At 41.9% G+C, this 15028-nt stretch overlaps 1 protein-coding gene across 1 annotated transcript in view; it reads left to right on the forward strand.

Annotated features, from left to right (window-relative positions):
• The window catches only part of PLCG2 (phospholipase C gamma 2), a 155023-nt gene extending 142225 nt beyond the window's left edge, over nucleotides 1–12798 (forward strand). Inside the window, exons 27-28 of the mRNA XM_019634773.1 lie at nucleotides 534–794; nucleotides 9811–12798. Coding sequence (XP_019490318.1) covers nucleotides 534–794; nucleotides 9811–9980 — 431 coding nt within the window. The 3' untranslated portion in view covers nucleotides 9981–12798. The remainder of the gene's footprint in view (nucleotides 1–533; nucleotides 795–9810) is intronic.
• The last annotated feature ends 2230 nt before the right edge of the window (nucleotides 12799–15028 follow it).

Here is a 15028-nt window from a genome sequence, read left to right on the forward strand (position 1 = left end):
GACACTAGCCTACAGCCCCCACCTCCTTTATCTACTGATAAAGCAGAGACACAGAGAGGCTGTGGCTACCTGATGGAAAGGCTGCAGCCTAACCTGGGTGATCTTTTCCCACAGAGGGCAGGGAGGCCCAGAGAAATGCTTGTTCTTCTATTTGAAGCCAGGAAGGAACTTGGGGCCTGGTGAGGCCTGGGACCACTGCCCCTGGGGAAAGGTAGCACAGTGAACAACGGACAAGTTGTCTAGTGAAGCTGGCATTTGTGGAGGGTGGCAGGGTGACTGCTTGCCTTGCTCTAGGAGGCTGATTTCCCCTTGACAACTACAGAACCCACTCCCCTCCCATCTCACCTCTTCTAGACCCACCTGTTCCTGCTGGGCCATTTGCGTCCTGTCACTTCCCAGGGAGTTGAGATGGGAACTGTATAAAGGGAGGGCCAAGCCTATTAACAATAGCTTTGCCAGGATTGCTACTGGAAAAAAGATTATTCAGATTTTCTTAGCTCTTGGCATAGATGCATATTTACATAGTTGCTAAGGAGATTTAAAGCTGATGAATATAGAGATGGTTTTTCCAGGAGTGGGGTGGGCAGGACAAATGGGGCCTCTAATAAGCTTTGATCACCTTCCAGACGACAATGGCCTAAGCCCAGTTTGGGCTCCAACACAGGAGAAGGTGACATTTGAAATTTATGACCCAAACCTCGCATTTCTGCGCTTTGTGGTGTATGAGGAAGATATGTTCAGCGATCCCAACTTTCTGGCTCATGCTACTTACCCCATTAAAGGCATCAAATCAGGTAAGAGGCATTTTCCTGAAAACGTTCAATTTGGGCTAGCATTGTTCTTTGGTCTGTGCTGCTGGCTTTAAAAAGAATGAAAAAGCATTTTCTTGGTTTTTATGAAATCCCTGCAAAACTGGTTAGGGGGCTTGAACAGCTGATCTTGTTGTTGGACGGCACATGTGCAGTCCATCATTTAGCACAGGGGAAGGTGATGAGATAGGATGCTGGCCCCTTCAGAGTCAGGTGTCTGCATGCAAAATTGGATTATTAGTTGATTTTCCACCTGGCACTGTGGTTTGATTTCATTTGGAAAGGTTAGAAGCTGTTTTCCTATCCTCAGCCAGGGCTCGGGGTTTCCGTACATCTGGTTGGCTCTCCCACCCTCTTCCTGGCTGGGAATTAAAAGGCCCTTAGCAACTGGCGTGAGTTATAATCGTAGGTCCACCTCCCTGTGCTGGATCATCTTGGGCAAGTTACTGAAGCTTTCAGCTCTTCACCTTCCTTCTGTAAAACTGAGATGGTTGATTTACTTCTTCCATGCCTAACAAAACACAAAACCCCTTAATGCTTTGAGAAGGTCATTTTGTGTTTGCCTGGGACCAAGCCGGGTCCTGTGACCAGCTCTTAATTACCAGGAGATGGAGTCCCACCTATCCAAGTTGCTACTGTGTAAATGTGACTATGCTTATCTTGTATATAGTTTCTCTAATTTACTTTCTTGCTGGCTTTTATGTAGAACGTTTGACAACCAGGCCCTCACTCGATGTCAAATTTTCTTTTTTCTCCTCCCTTATTTGAGATATAAGATCATAGATCTTTCTAGATTCCTCATGAGGGCATTGTTTCTGTTTCCTAAGTATTATTTTTCACAAAAAGTTCACTCTCATTTATATAAAAATAGTTTTGTATATAACTATATTTTGTGATTTCTATACAAATATAATTTTTTCTCTTGATGTTTGTAAACCTTGGGTCCTGTTTCCTGGATTGTTTTTTTCCCCCCTAAACTTGGAACATATCAGTTAATTCCCTTTCTTATTAGTATCACAAATGTGATCATTTCCACTACTAGGCACTTGCCCAATTAGGCATCCTGGGAACTCTGGAAAATACAGGTTGCTGAGCCCCTCCTGAGGTGTGGATTCAGCCTGTCTGGGGTGGGGTTTAGGAATCTGCATATTTAGCCAGCTCCTCAGATGACCCTGGGATGGCACTTTGAGAATACTGAGCTAGACTGAAGCTGCCCATTGTATCATCAAGGAAACAAATTGCTAATCAAATGAGTAGATTAAATAAGAACCTGAGAAATATTTAAAAAGTCTGATTTGGGGTTTTTTCTCCCCAGCATTTTATATATTTCCAGCTTCCTCATTTAATAATAACAGCGAGTAGTACTCATTTGTAAGGCCTCGATGTTTGGCAACCCCTCTTGGTTCACTTACCCGCACTAAACTATGTTAAACCCAGCAATTTAGCTGCAGTTTTTTATTTTGTAATTTGCCTCTTTTAAATTAGCCAAATAAATAAGGCTTAGGACAGATTCCTTTTTATGGTAACTGAGCCCCCCCTCCCCACCCATGTCCACTGTTCTTACCTTACACAGATGGGCGGCGTTCCGGCTGCCCCTCCTCACCCATGTCCTCTTAAAGGATAAGGGACCTGAGCCCCTTATGCTGTGGAGAGAGGTCTGAGTTCATGAACCCCCTTTACTGGCCACCAAATAGTGTCGATTCATCTAGAAAACGCTATGACTTAGTTTGGAGATTTCACAAAGGACAAAATCTCAAGGATGATGAAAACCGTGAGACACTCAGTAAGGACCTTCTCTCTCTGTTCCAGCTTTTAACACTGCCTGGCATATCCATATTCATGGAGGCAGTGAAATAAAATGAACAATCCCTTTGTGCATAAGGCAGTGGGAGCCTTCCAAACTCAAAAGTAAACTTTGCCCATTGTCATAAGGGATGCACTTAAGCTTTTAAGCCAGCAGGAGCTTGGGAAGGAAGAAAAACATCATTTATTGTGTTAGGTGCCTTAACTCTTTCTCTTTTAATCCTCATGGCAATCCTGTGAAAGAGGTTTTAGCATCTCTGATTTTTAAATAGGAGCACTTTGGGGCCTAGACATGTTAATTAACTTGCTCAAGGTCACACACCTGTAAGACCAGAGCTGGATCGAAACCCAGGAATGTCTCTTTCAAACCCCATGTTCTTCCTACTCTCTAGGCCACCCTCGAGGGTCTTTCTCCTAAGCCAAAATACTGATCTTACTTCAAAAGATGTCTCTGTTTCCCTTTTCTCTGTGACACGACTAAAATCAACAGGAATAAAAACAGAATCCAGCTCTATTTTGGGGGAAATAAGCAAACACCTTTCAGTCCTGACCCCACCATGAAGGGCTGCTCATAACCATGAGACGTGGGTAGTGAGAGGAGACTGGGGACATCCGGCAGAGGGCACAGAGCTAATTTCTCCAAATTCGGAGGCCACTTTGCTTGGAACCATGTTATTGGAGGGCACGGGCTGCCTGAGCCTCCCAGGAAACCATGAGTGCTCAGCATTCCATTACGTTCTAATAGTCGAGCGACGCCTAGACTGACTTACTCCCTGCTGTCCACAGACCAGCTCATTAGAGATGCAGAGTCTCAGGCCCCATCCCAGAGCTCATGAGTCAGAATCTGCATTTTAGTAAAATCTGCAGGTGATGCGCATCTGCATTAAACTTAGAGAAGCACTAGGCCAGACTGCAAGAATTCTGTGGGTAGCCAAGGCAAGAACCAAAAGGTAAACCAACAAAAAAAATTCCCATCACCTGTAAGGGGTAAAAAGGTCAGAAAACTTCTCTACAGTAGTATTTAGGGAGAGCAGTGTCCCCCAAATCCTCCAGGTAAATGAGCGTGACCTGAGCATTTTATACCCACTCACACTATCACTCAAGCATAAAACTAAAGGACAGATGCATTCAAACACGCACAGTTCAGGGATTATATGTCCCATGAACTCATACTGAAGAAAACACAAGACAAATTTAGGCAGCCAAAATATCAATGGGAGAAAAGTTCAGGAAAAAGGTGGTGAGCATTGGATAGGTTTTAAAAATGTGCATTTCACTGTGTGTAAATTTTATATCAAAAGACGAACACTGAAAGCAAATATTGAGCTCTAGTTAATGAGATGCATGCTGACATATTCCGGGATAAGTGTACAGAACCTTTATCTTACTTTGAAACATACACACACACATGCACAATAGTTTGGTGGGTGGAGACAGGTGATAAAACATGTACAATAGAGATTAAGGGTGAGAACTGGGTAGTGAGTGTACAAGTGTTCCTTGTAATATTCTTTTAGCTTTGCTATATAAATGTCAGAGAAATACAACTAAGTGCCCCTTTGTGGGAGAATTATAGTTACAAAATGGAATGCACAGCTTACACACCAGGTCGAGTAGAAGTCATAGGGTTTATTCAAATTAGGGGAAGAAAAGGGAGAGAAGGCATAGGGTTGTGTAAGCGTGCTGATTTCCTCCTCGTAAGCAGTGGAAAGTGATTGATTCGATAGATATTATTTAAAGGTTATAGATCAAGTGATTGTATGAAAGGTTAATCATCATCAAACGAGCCAAAACCTGAATGATGGAAGGCACAAAGGAAATAGTGGGAGTGTCCTATTTTGAGCACTGCTTGTCCTGAAGAATCAGTAGATACAATGCACCTAAAAAGCGTTCAAGCCAGCAAGGCAGGTCCAAGATGGCAGTATAGATCGACGTTGAGCTTACCCCCTTCCATGAATGCATCAAATATACATCTGTATATAGAGCAGTTCTTCCTGAGAGACAACTGTGAGTCAGTTGAACAGCTTTTGCACAATAAGCAAGAGAGAAGGACCATGTAGAGAAGGTCGGGGAACCCTGAGAGCTCCCCAGGAACGGAGGGAACAACCCAGGACCCGAGGAACTGGTGAGCTCCATTGTTTACATTTCCCCGGAACATGGAGAGCAGGCCAGAGCTCCATCCAGGTTCTCTGTCTGACCTGCAGGCCTCAGCCACCCCTCCTTGAGCTAGATCCAGCAGAAATAGGAGGGCACCACAGTGTGCCTACAAGGAGCTCCTCTACCAGGAGGGTGATCCAGCAGGTACAGCAGGGTGCTGCTTCGCACACCCACTGGGCTGCACCCACAAGGGACTCCCCTGCCTGCAGAGCTAACGAAATGCTGCAGTACCTGCAAGTAGGGCTACACTGTCCAAAGAAAGTGTGGCGATCATGGGGTGCTCCTGTGTGCTCACGTGGCGCTGCCCCTGCTAAAGTGTGTGTGGAGCCAGCAAAATTCTGTGGTACCCGCATGCAGGACTGTCCTTTCCAGAGAAAGTGCAGAGATAGAGGGGCACATGCACATGGGGCTGGCCCACCTCAAGAAAGTGTAGAGCTAGCAAAACTTGGCAGTGCCCACACACAGGGCTGCCCAGTGTGGAGTGCGGCTGTGTGCTCACAAGGGAGGGAGCAGAAGTAGCAAAGTGCAGCTCTGCACGCACGCAGGTCTGCCCAACCCAGAGAGGGCCTGGAGCTGGTGGGGCGGTGAGATAACAAGCAAGCAAAGCAGCCTTGCTCAGGCCCTGCTCTGATCGCATACAGTGAAAGCAACAGGGCACACCACGAACACAACTAGCAGCCCCCTGATTAGAGGAGCAGGGAAGCATGTCTACACCAGGCTGCCCCACCTGGAACCCATACAGGAGACACACCAGGCACCACACATGCATGCCCTGGGTATAACTGGCCTGCCCAAACTATTCAACACACAGTCGACACAGAGACTGCTGTTTCAAGACTGGGAGGGATAGCTATTTTCTCCAACTTTTAGGCACAAACACAGAAAGTCAAGCAAAATGGGGTGACAGAAGAATATGCCCCATATGAATGAACAAGAAAAAACTCCAGAGAAAAACCCTAATGAAACAGAGATAAGTAATTTGCCTGATAAAGAATTCAAAGAAATGTTTATAAGGATGCTCAATAAACTTGAGAGTAGAATAGAGGAACTCAGCACTTCAATAGAGAGGTAGAAAATGTAATAAGGATCCAATCAGAGAAGAAGAATATAACTGAAATGAACAACACACTAGAAGGAATCAACATCAGATTGGTTAATACAGAAGAATGGATTAGCTACATGGAAGAAAGAATAGTGGAAATCACCCAATTACAACAGCAAAGAGGACAGAAGAGACTTCTCAGATAACATCAAACATCCTAGCATTCACACTATAAGGATCCCAGAAAAAATAAATGAGAAAGGGACAGAAAGAATATTTGAAGAAATAATGTCTGAAAACTTTCCAAATCTGGGGAAGGAAACAGGCATCCAAGTCCAGGAAGCACAGAGTTCCAAACAAGATGAATGCAGAGAGTCCCACACCAAGACATATTGTAAATTAAAATGGCATCAGTTAAGGATAAACAGACAACCTTAAAGGCATCAAGAACGACATATTCAGTCATAGACAAGGGAAACCCATAAGGCTGTCAGCTGATTTTTCAGAAGCAACTTTACAGGCCCGAAGTGAGTGGAGGAGATATTGAAAGTGCTGGAAGAAAGGAATCTACAACCTAGAATCCAGCAAGGTTGTCATTCAGAATTGAAGGAGAGAGAAAGAGCTTCCAGACAAGTGAAAACCAAAGGCGTTCACAACCACTAAGCCAGCCTGACAAGAAATATTAAAGGGTCTTCTTTATGCAGAAAAGGCCATAACCAGAAATAAGAAGTGGAGGAAAGAAAAAATTTCACTGGTAAAGGCAAATATACAATAATCACAGTGAATCAACCACTTAAAATGCTAATGTGAATGTTAAAGGACAATAGTAGCAAAATTAACTATAACTACAGTGAATAATCGGGATACACAAAACAAAAAGATATAAAACATGATGTCAATAGCAAAGAGTGGTGGGGAGTGAAAATGCAGTGCTTTCAGAACACAACTGAACTTAAATGCCTATCAGTTTAAAATATGCTGCTATAGATATAGAAGGATGTATATGAACCTCATGGTAACCATAAACCAAAAACTTATAAAAATACACACAAAAAAAAATGAAGAGAAAGGAATCCAATCTAAATAAACACTAATGAAAACCAACAAATCAATAGGAAAGAGATCAAAAAAGAAAGGAGCAGTGAAGGACAACAAAACAACCAAAAAACAATTAAAATGGTAATAAGCACATACTTACCAATAATTACTGTAAATGTTCTAAATGCTCTAATCAAAAGACAGGGTGAAAGAATGGATTAAAAAAAACATGAGGGGCCGGCCGAGTGGCGCAGTGGTTAAGAGCTGGCTTGGGACGCCAGAGGGCCCCGGTTCGGATCCCACATATGAGGGCCAGTGACACTGCCCTCCACAGCTAAAATGCTGAACAACAGCTCAACTTGGAGCTGGGCTGCCGTGAGTCACCAGCAACGGCGTAGGCTGCAGCCCCTGCTGCTGTGGGTTGCCATGGGCTACCGTGTGTAGTCAGCAGCCAGCGTGAGCGGCTGTCCAGAAGCCGGCGACTGATCTGCCTTGCCCAGGAAGAGCGCAATGATGGTGCCAACTTGGGCCAGTGAAGCCACGTCCTCCACAACTAGACTGAAGAACAAAAGGACAGCAACTTGTCTGTTCCCCTTCCCCCATTCCCCAATAAAAATCTTTAAAAAAACAAAAACAAAACATGACCCATCTATATGCTGCTTATAAGAGATTACTTTAAATCAAAATACACACACAAAGTGAAAGTGAGAGGATGGAAAAATATATTCCATGCAAATACAAATGAAAAGGACTCTAGGGTAGCAATACTCATATCCAACAAAACAGACTTCAAAACAAAGAATGTAAAAAGAGACAAAGAAGGTCATTACATAATTTTAAATAGATTTAAATAAATTCCAAGAAGAGACTACAAGAGAACATAACAATTGTAAATATCTATACACCCAACATAAAAGTACCCAAGTATATAAAGTAAATGTTAATGGACATATCGGCAGAAATTAACAGTAATACTATAATAATTGGGTACTTTAATACTCCACTTACCTCAATAGCTAGATCATTGGGACAGAAAATTGATAAAGAAATAATGGCCTTAACTGCCAAATTAGAACAGTTTGACTTGATAGACATTTATAGAGCATTTCATACAAAAAACTGTAGGTTGCATATTTTTCTCAAGTGCACATGGAACATTTTCCAAGATAGATCACATACTAGGCCACAAAACAAGCCTCAATAAATGAAAGATGACTTAAATTATGTCAAGCATATTTTCTGACCAAATTGGCATGAAACTAGAAATCAACTACAGGAAGACCTGAACTGGAAAAAACATGAATACATGAAGATTAACAACATGCTTCTACACAACCAATGGATCAAAGAGGAAATCAAATAGGAAATTAGAAACTACCTCGAGACAAATGTAAAAACACAACCTTACAAAATTTATGGGATGCAGCAAAAGCAGTTATAAGAGGAAACATTATAGATAATACAGGCCTACCTCAAGAAGCAGGGAAAATCCCTAACAATCTAAACTTGCATCTTAAAAAAAACGAGAAAGAAGAACAAGCAACCCAAAGTTGAGTAGAAAGAAGGAAATAATAAAGATCAGAGTGGAAAGAAATTATATAGTAAAACAGAAAAACAATTGAAAAGATTAACGAAACTAAGAGCTAATTCTTTCAAAGGATGAATAAAATTGACAAGCCTCTAGCAAGACAACAAAAAAGAGAGAGAACACAAATAAAACCAGAAATTAAAGAGTTTATAGCCAACACCACAGAAATACAAAGGCTCATTAAAGAAACTATGAACAATTAATATATATGGCAACAAATTGGACAGTCTAGGAGAAATGGATAAATTTCTAGAAACATACAACCTTTCAAGACTAAACCAGGAAGAAACAGAGAATCTGAACAGACCAATTACTAGCAATGAAATTGAAGCAGTAATCAAAAAGTTCCCCCCAAAAAGCCCAGGACCGGGCGACTTCACAGGTATAAAAATGTCAAATCACTATATTGTACACCTCAAATGAATATAATATTGTATACCAACTATACTGAAATAATTTTTTTTTTTTTTTTACAAAAAGCTCTCAAGTCAACCTAGGGTCATATCGTGAATCCCCAAAACACAATGTTAAATATAAGGTTCAGAATTGCTTTAGGTCAGGGCACTTTCCTTTGTGATTTTAAAGGAAACTCAAACACATGCATAGACTTATCTCAGGAAGATACTGTTAACAATGGTTTCTTCTGGAATGAGGCATTATGAGTGGGTGGGAGACTTTCATTTTTATTCTGGATTCTTTTACAGTAAATTAAAAAAGCGAACCAACCAATCTTTGAGATGTGTTTCCTTAAACATTACTTAATGGATGGTAGTGCCAGGGGAATTCAGCTCTACCTCAGCCCTCCTCTAAATAAACATTTAAATTACTGTCACACATGGGTCCTAATTGTAAATAGGGAATGGCTTTCAGAAGAGGAGGATCAATACTGCTCTGAACTGCAGAGGGACAGGAAGGTTTCCTCCCATTGGAAATCTTTAAAGACACTCCCCAGTCCTACACTTTGTAAAGGGCTAATAGGAGGAAATTGGATGCGAGGATTCATCACTCCTTTGAGTCTTTTGGCTTTTGGAATATTTAAGGAATTGAACCACAGCTGCAGCCACTCTAAATTCAATGTGTAATGTTCTGTGGGTTGTACTTTTTTCTGAGTGAATCATTTTCATTTCTAGATGGCAGATACGAGTATTTTTAACTTCTCTTCTCTGTATGGACCTGTCAGTCAGGGCTGCATTCTGGTGCCCCACTAATAACCATCAGGATGGGACCTCTGGCTTCCAGAAAGTCAGCCTCCCAGCACGGGGCACTGACCTCTCTGCTCCTTGATATGGCCATGTGATTCCTGGGTACCCCCAAGAAAGCTAAGGTCAGACATTAATTGCCTGCCTTTGCATTGTTTTTCCATCTTGCTGCAGGATTTAGATCTGTTCCTCTGAAGAACGGGTACAGCGAAGACATTGAGCTGGCTTCCCTCCTGGTTTTCTGTGAGATGCGGCCAGTCCTGGTGAGTGGAGAAACGTGTTGGGGTTCCCTGAGATTTATCAGCTGGTGGGGGTGGAAGTGGCCCATGAGTATAGTTGACTGATGGACTTACACCCATCGAGAATTATCTAGCCAGACGTGCCACATCATTACAGAAGAATTCCTTTCAGCTACAGATTTCTCCAGAGGTCCTAGGGTGTTCCTCCCAGCATCCATCCTTCTTGGAGAATGCGGTATGATTCTATGGGTAGGCCAAGTACTTGCAAAGAAGTTCCTCCCAGTTGCATTTTAGCAAAAGCTAGGCAAGACAATGCTCTTTTAAATAAGTTCATCCTTCCTGGGTGCCTTTCTCTGCCTATTGGTCTTTGATAATCTCTTAAAAGCCCTGAGAGCATCCAACAAGGCTTTGTCATGGCCTGTTCCTGGGAAAGAAATTCATGGATCACAACTTTCCATAATGAGTGACACTCCTTTTGTGGTTGTCTCTGCTACTTGAGGAGCCTTCCTTCCTGGTTCTTTTGGTTTGCCAAGTCCTTGAAGATATTTAGTCCATCCTTCAATTAACCAGTTAGGGTAGACTTGGCAGAAAGGGCTTGGCCTCCTTGAACTATGGAAGAGGATAAGGTAAGGTTGCTGAGGACACAACGCCAAGCTGTGTGGTCTTGGGCTTGATGGTGGGAGAAGACGTGGATACTTATTGTGATTCTAGAGCTTCAGAATCTCCTTGATGGCCTCTCACATTGGATGAAACCCACTTGGCCTGTGTTTTTGCAAGGCCTTATGTGGCCAGTAAAATCTCCCAAGATCTTCCCATCCCCATCCCACCAAACCCAGCATGGGCTAGGGGGTTTTTAATGGTCACTCCAGTTCTCTTGGAATAATCTAGAAAAACCATGGTTCTGGACCCCAGCAGGCTGATGTGGGCTTGGGCAGTGCTCCTGGATGCACATCTTGTTTTCTCAATCTGGTGGTTCTCTGGATAGAAAAGTCGCGGCCTGTATTGTTCTTTGGGCTGTAAGAACTAAACAGTGATTTGGAAGTTGCTTATTAGGGAATTTCCAGAATAGAGCTGAGAGCTACCAAATGGTGGAGGAGGATAACAGGGGTGGGGATGCCTTTTAACAGCCATCGTCCATGCAGTAAAAATTCATGAACTTGACTCAGAGGAGAGATTAGGCTTTTCTGCAGAGCTATTTCCCTTACATTCGGTTTTTGCAACCTTGGTAGTTTTACACTCCAAAGCATTTTAGAAGCATTGAGATGGATGCAAAAGTAAGACAGAAAGCTGTAAAAACAGGAAGCAGAGACTTAAAAGGAAAATAGTTGGGGGCCCTAGAACCTCAATGACAGCCAAATGCATCACTTTTTGTTGGTGAAAAATAAGTTCATGATGATGAAATTCTGTCTTAAAAGGATAAGGGGATGGAAAATGGAAAGTTCTACATATTGAAACAAATTTTTAAGTGTTGGTGCTTTAGACTGTCTAAATGTAGTGTTTATGTGAAAATTATAGTTTTCACTTGAACCTTAAATTATCAATAAAAAAAAATCACCTTTCGGGATTCATACAATGATAGAAATGCTTGGTCATGAAAGTTGACATAAATTCCTCCTTTTGCCAGGCAACTGAGTCAGCCAACAGGTCCTGCTGAAAATGCCCAAGTCTTAAATTTCTCCTCTTTTAGAATGAATTATGTATTTGTCAATTTATCATTAATAAGACTATCTGAGGTCTTTAAGAAGCCCATTAAAAGACTTAAGCCACAGTATATTATTTTGTATAAATGGTTAAAAAAACCACACACACACACTCACCCACCCACCCAGATTATGTGGAAAGTATCATCTTATAATTTAGAGGAAGAGACAAGTAGATAAAGCTAGCCTGTGTTCTGTTTGTTTCCTTCATTTCCTAGGCCAATGAATTCTTTATGTAAGTGTAATAATGATAATAATACAAATTCATGTATACATGTATACGTTTTTCTTTAAAGGTTTTTTTTTTTTGGTTTTTTTTTTTTTTAAACGTTGACACCCTTGACATTTGGGACCAAATCATCCTTTGTGATGGAGGCTGTCCAGTGCACTGCAGGGTGTTTGGCAGGGTCCCTGCCCTAGACCTACGAGATGCCAGTAGCACCCTTCCCCCTTGTATAACAGCCAAAACTATCTCTAGAAATTGTCAAATGTCCCCTGGGTGGCAAAATTGTCCTTGGTTGAGAACCACCGCTTTAAAGCAAAATGTAAGCACTTTTCATATGATTACCTAATCTCCACTGGCATTGACTGACTGACAGATTTTTCCATCGAGCTGATCAACCATAGATTAAGCATTCCTCTAAGCTGGGCATTTCAATGGAATGTGCTTACAAATAAAGCTCTCATGAACATCTTCATGTTGTTAATCTTTTCTTCCTTTAATTCAGAAACAGTTCCTTAGGTTCAATTCCCAGATATGGAATTAGTAGGGTCAGTTCATTTAGCAGGATGGTAAAATTGTAAAACCTTGGCCCTTCAGCAGAAGCCTGGAAACGGTCATTTTGGAGACCCTTGGCATAGTCAAGCTTCCCTCCCCAGCCCATGAAGGATCTGGGATGCTGTTGCCTGGGGAGAGGAACCCAGCATTTCTTTTCTGGGTACATAAAGCCCACTTGCAGACATTTCACAGAAAAATGAAGTGATAAAAGTGGTGTCAGATGGTTGTGGGAAAGCATTTGTCTAGCCACTGCTGTGCAAAGCTGTCGGAAACATTATACATAATTTAAATAATTAGGTATCACTGGCAGCAGAGAAAATGACGATATTTAAAAGAAAATGTGTTTATCCAGATTTGACTTCCTGGATGGGGGAAGCTTCATGCACTGGGTGCTGCTGGGGATGCCCCTGGAGTGTGGCAGAGAAGTGGGGGCGTAGCGTGGGGTTCCAAGTGAACCGTTGCCTCTCGCAGATCTGCTCTGTGAAGGAGTTTTGGCGGAAACGCAGTCTGAGCATGTGCAAATTTCATATGTGCAAATCTCATTTCAGCTGCTGGTTTTCAAGCTTTTACTTAATTCCACATCTGTCACCTGGGTCTAAGCCACAGGTGCTGTTTGGGGTTTCTGCCCTGCATTGTGATGAGAACTCTCTGGGAAACTGAGCTGGCTTGTATTCCATAGACCTGGGCTTTCTCGTTGCCCAAGGTCAAACCTTGTTTTATTTATCAGTCGAATCCTCTGGGATGCCAGGGAGAGACTGTGTTAAACAGCTTCACAGGAGATTTATCTGAGTAAATGATTGATCCAGTGAGGGCTGAGATGGAGTTTACTCATAAAACATTTGCTGAGATAGAGTTTAAAGTCCCAGAAAACTGTCAATAAGCACTTTAAACTCTTCCTGAAGAAGCCATTTACATGTCACAATTACTTTATCAATTCTCAGTCCTTTACTCAGTTAGCTGTGCATATTTTATGGTTTACAAAGAGTATTTTTAACACCATTCTATTACCTACTATATTTCATTTGAGAAGCAGGAACAGAAAGGAAGGGGGGGATTTGAAAAAAAATCCCCATAAACAACCTGTACATAACCACTGTTAGCATTTTGGTATATTTCCTTTGCCTGATAATTTTTTGCATATGATATATCCAGTTATATTCATCTAATACATATGACATGTGTGCCCATTATCCACTTCACAGATGACTTTAAGCATTTTTCTATGTTATTGTATGATTTTCCAAGCCACTAACACCTGTTTCATCAGTGGGGGTCCCTAATTCACTTAGCCATTCTCTCACGGATAGACAGTTAGGTTGTTTGTAGTTTTTTACTTTATAAATAATGGAAGTCTCTATATAACATTTTTTTGATTAAAAATTATTTCCTGAGGCTAGGTATTTAGTAATGGAATAATAGATCAAAGGGGGAAAAAAGACCATATATTTTTGGATACATGTCAAATTGTTCTCTGAAAATAAATAGTTTTTTTTAAGTTGATGTATTAGATCCAATCTTGCTCTTAATTGAAAAGGGCGTCCACTCAAATGATCTAAACTTGCGAGATTCAGAAGAATGGGATAGGAGGAAGCATGGAAGCTTGAATATCCCACCCTAATGATCATTGGTGGGCAAGCTGGCAGTACCTGGAGGGTGTGTTTGAGAAAACTGGCTGCCTGGGATCTTTGAGTACTCATCCTGGGGTGGATGGTGTTTAACTTTGCACTGGGTGCAAGGGGTGGAATAGCCTAGTGGAAGGACCAGGATGCTGAGAAGAGATGTGTGAATCCCTTTGCAGAAAGGCTAAGGCACATACTCTATAGAGTCCTAGAGGATTGGGGGACGGGGGTGGGGAGGGTGCGTGGGGGTGGAGGAAAGCTGCACTCTGAGCTGGACCAGGTTTTTGAGTTTGGTTTGGGGAAGGTTTTCTTACAGTTGGGGAGACCCAGAGGCAGAGAGAAAGACCCTCCTTGTGCTTTGACAGCTGAAATTTGCCCGTTTGCCCAATGTTGACCTCAAAGAGCAGAAACTGCTGTGCCTGCCACCAAAACCCAACAACTTGATGTGACTACTGAACAGAAAACCATGAACACACAGTGAAAAAAAGAACTGGCACAGAGCAACGAGAGGAAGACAGACCCGGGTGGATACCTGGTACAGGTAGCTGACAGCTGAAGTAGAGCTGTTGGAAGTGCCTGATGAGAACTCTAACATATAAGTCGTAAGAGCTTTCAAAGATATCTTAGTAGAGAACTGGACAAGGCTTTCTGGAATTTGAAACAAAGGACTAATTTCTTGAATTTAAAAATTCACTATATAAACAGAGATTCACATCAGTGACCCAAAATATAATGTGGAAGAAATATCTCACAGCTTGAGCAACACTACCATGAGATGGACATCATAAAGGAAAAGATAGGCTCAGAGGACAGATGCAGATGACCTAACATGCATGTTTCAAAGCACAAAGTAGAACAGAGATGGGTGGGGAGGTATTAATGAAGCAGTTAACAGAGGGAATTTTCTCTGATCTCTGATCTGCTCGAGAGTGCTCACTTGATTCCCAAAAGGATGAAGAGAAAACACACCCACCACTCCCAGTTGTATTTTAGTAAAAGTTTTGAATTCTAAGGATAAATAAAAAATCTGAACTTTCCAACACACCCACCACACAC

This window comes from Hipposideros armiger, unplaced genomic scaffold (assembly GCF_001890085.2).
Source record: "Hipposideros armiger isolate ML-2016 unplaced genomic scaffold, ASM189008v1 scaffold_19, whole genome shotgun sequence".
NCBI classification, from domain to species: Eukaryota; Metazoa; Chordata; class Mammalia; order Chiroptera; family Hipposideridae; genus Hipposideros; species Hipposideros armiger.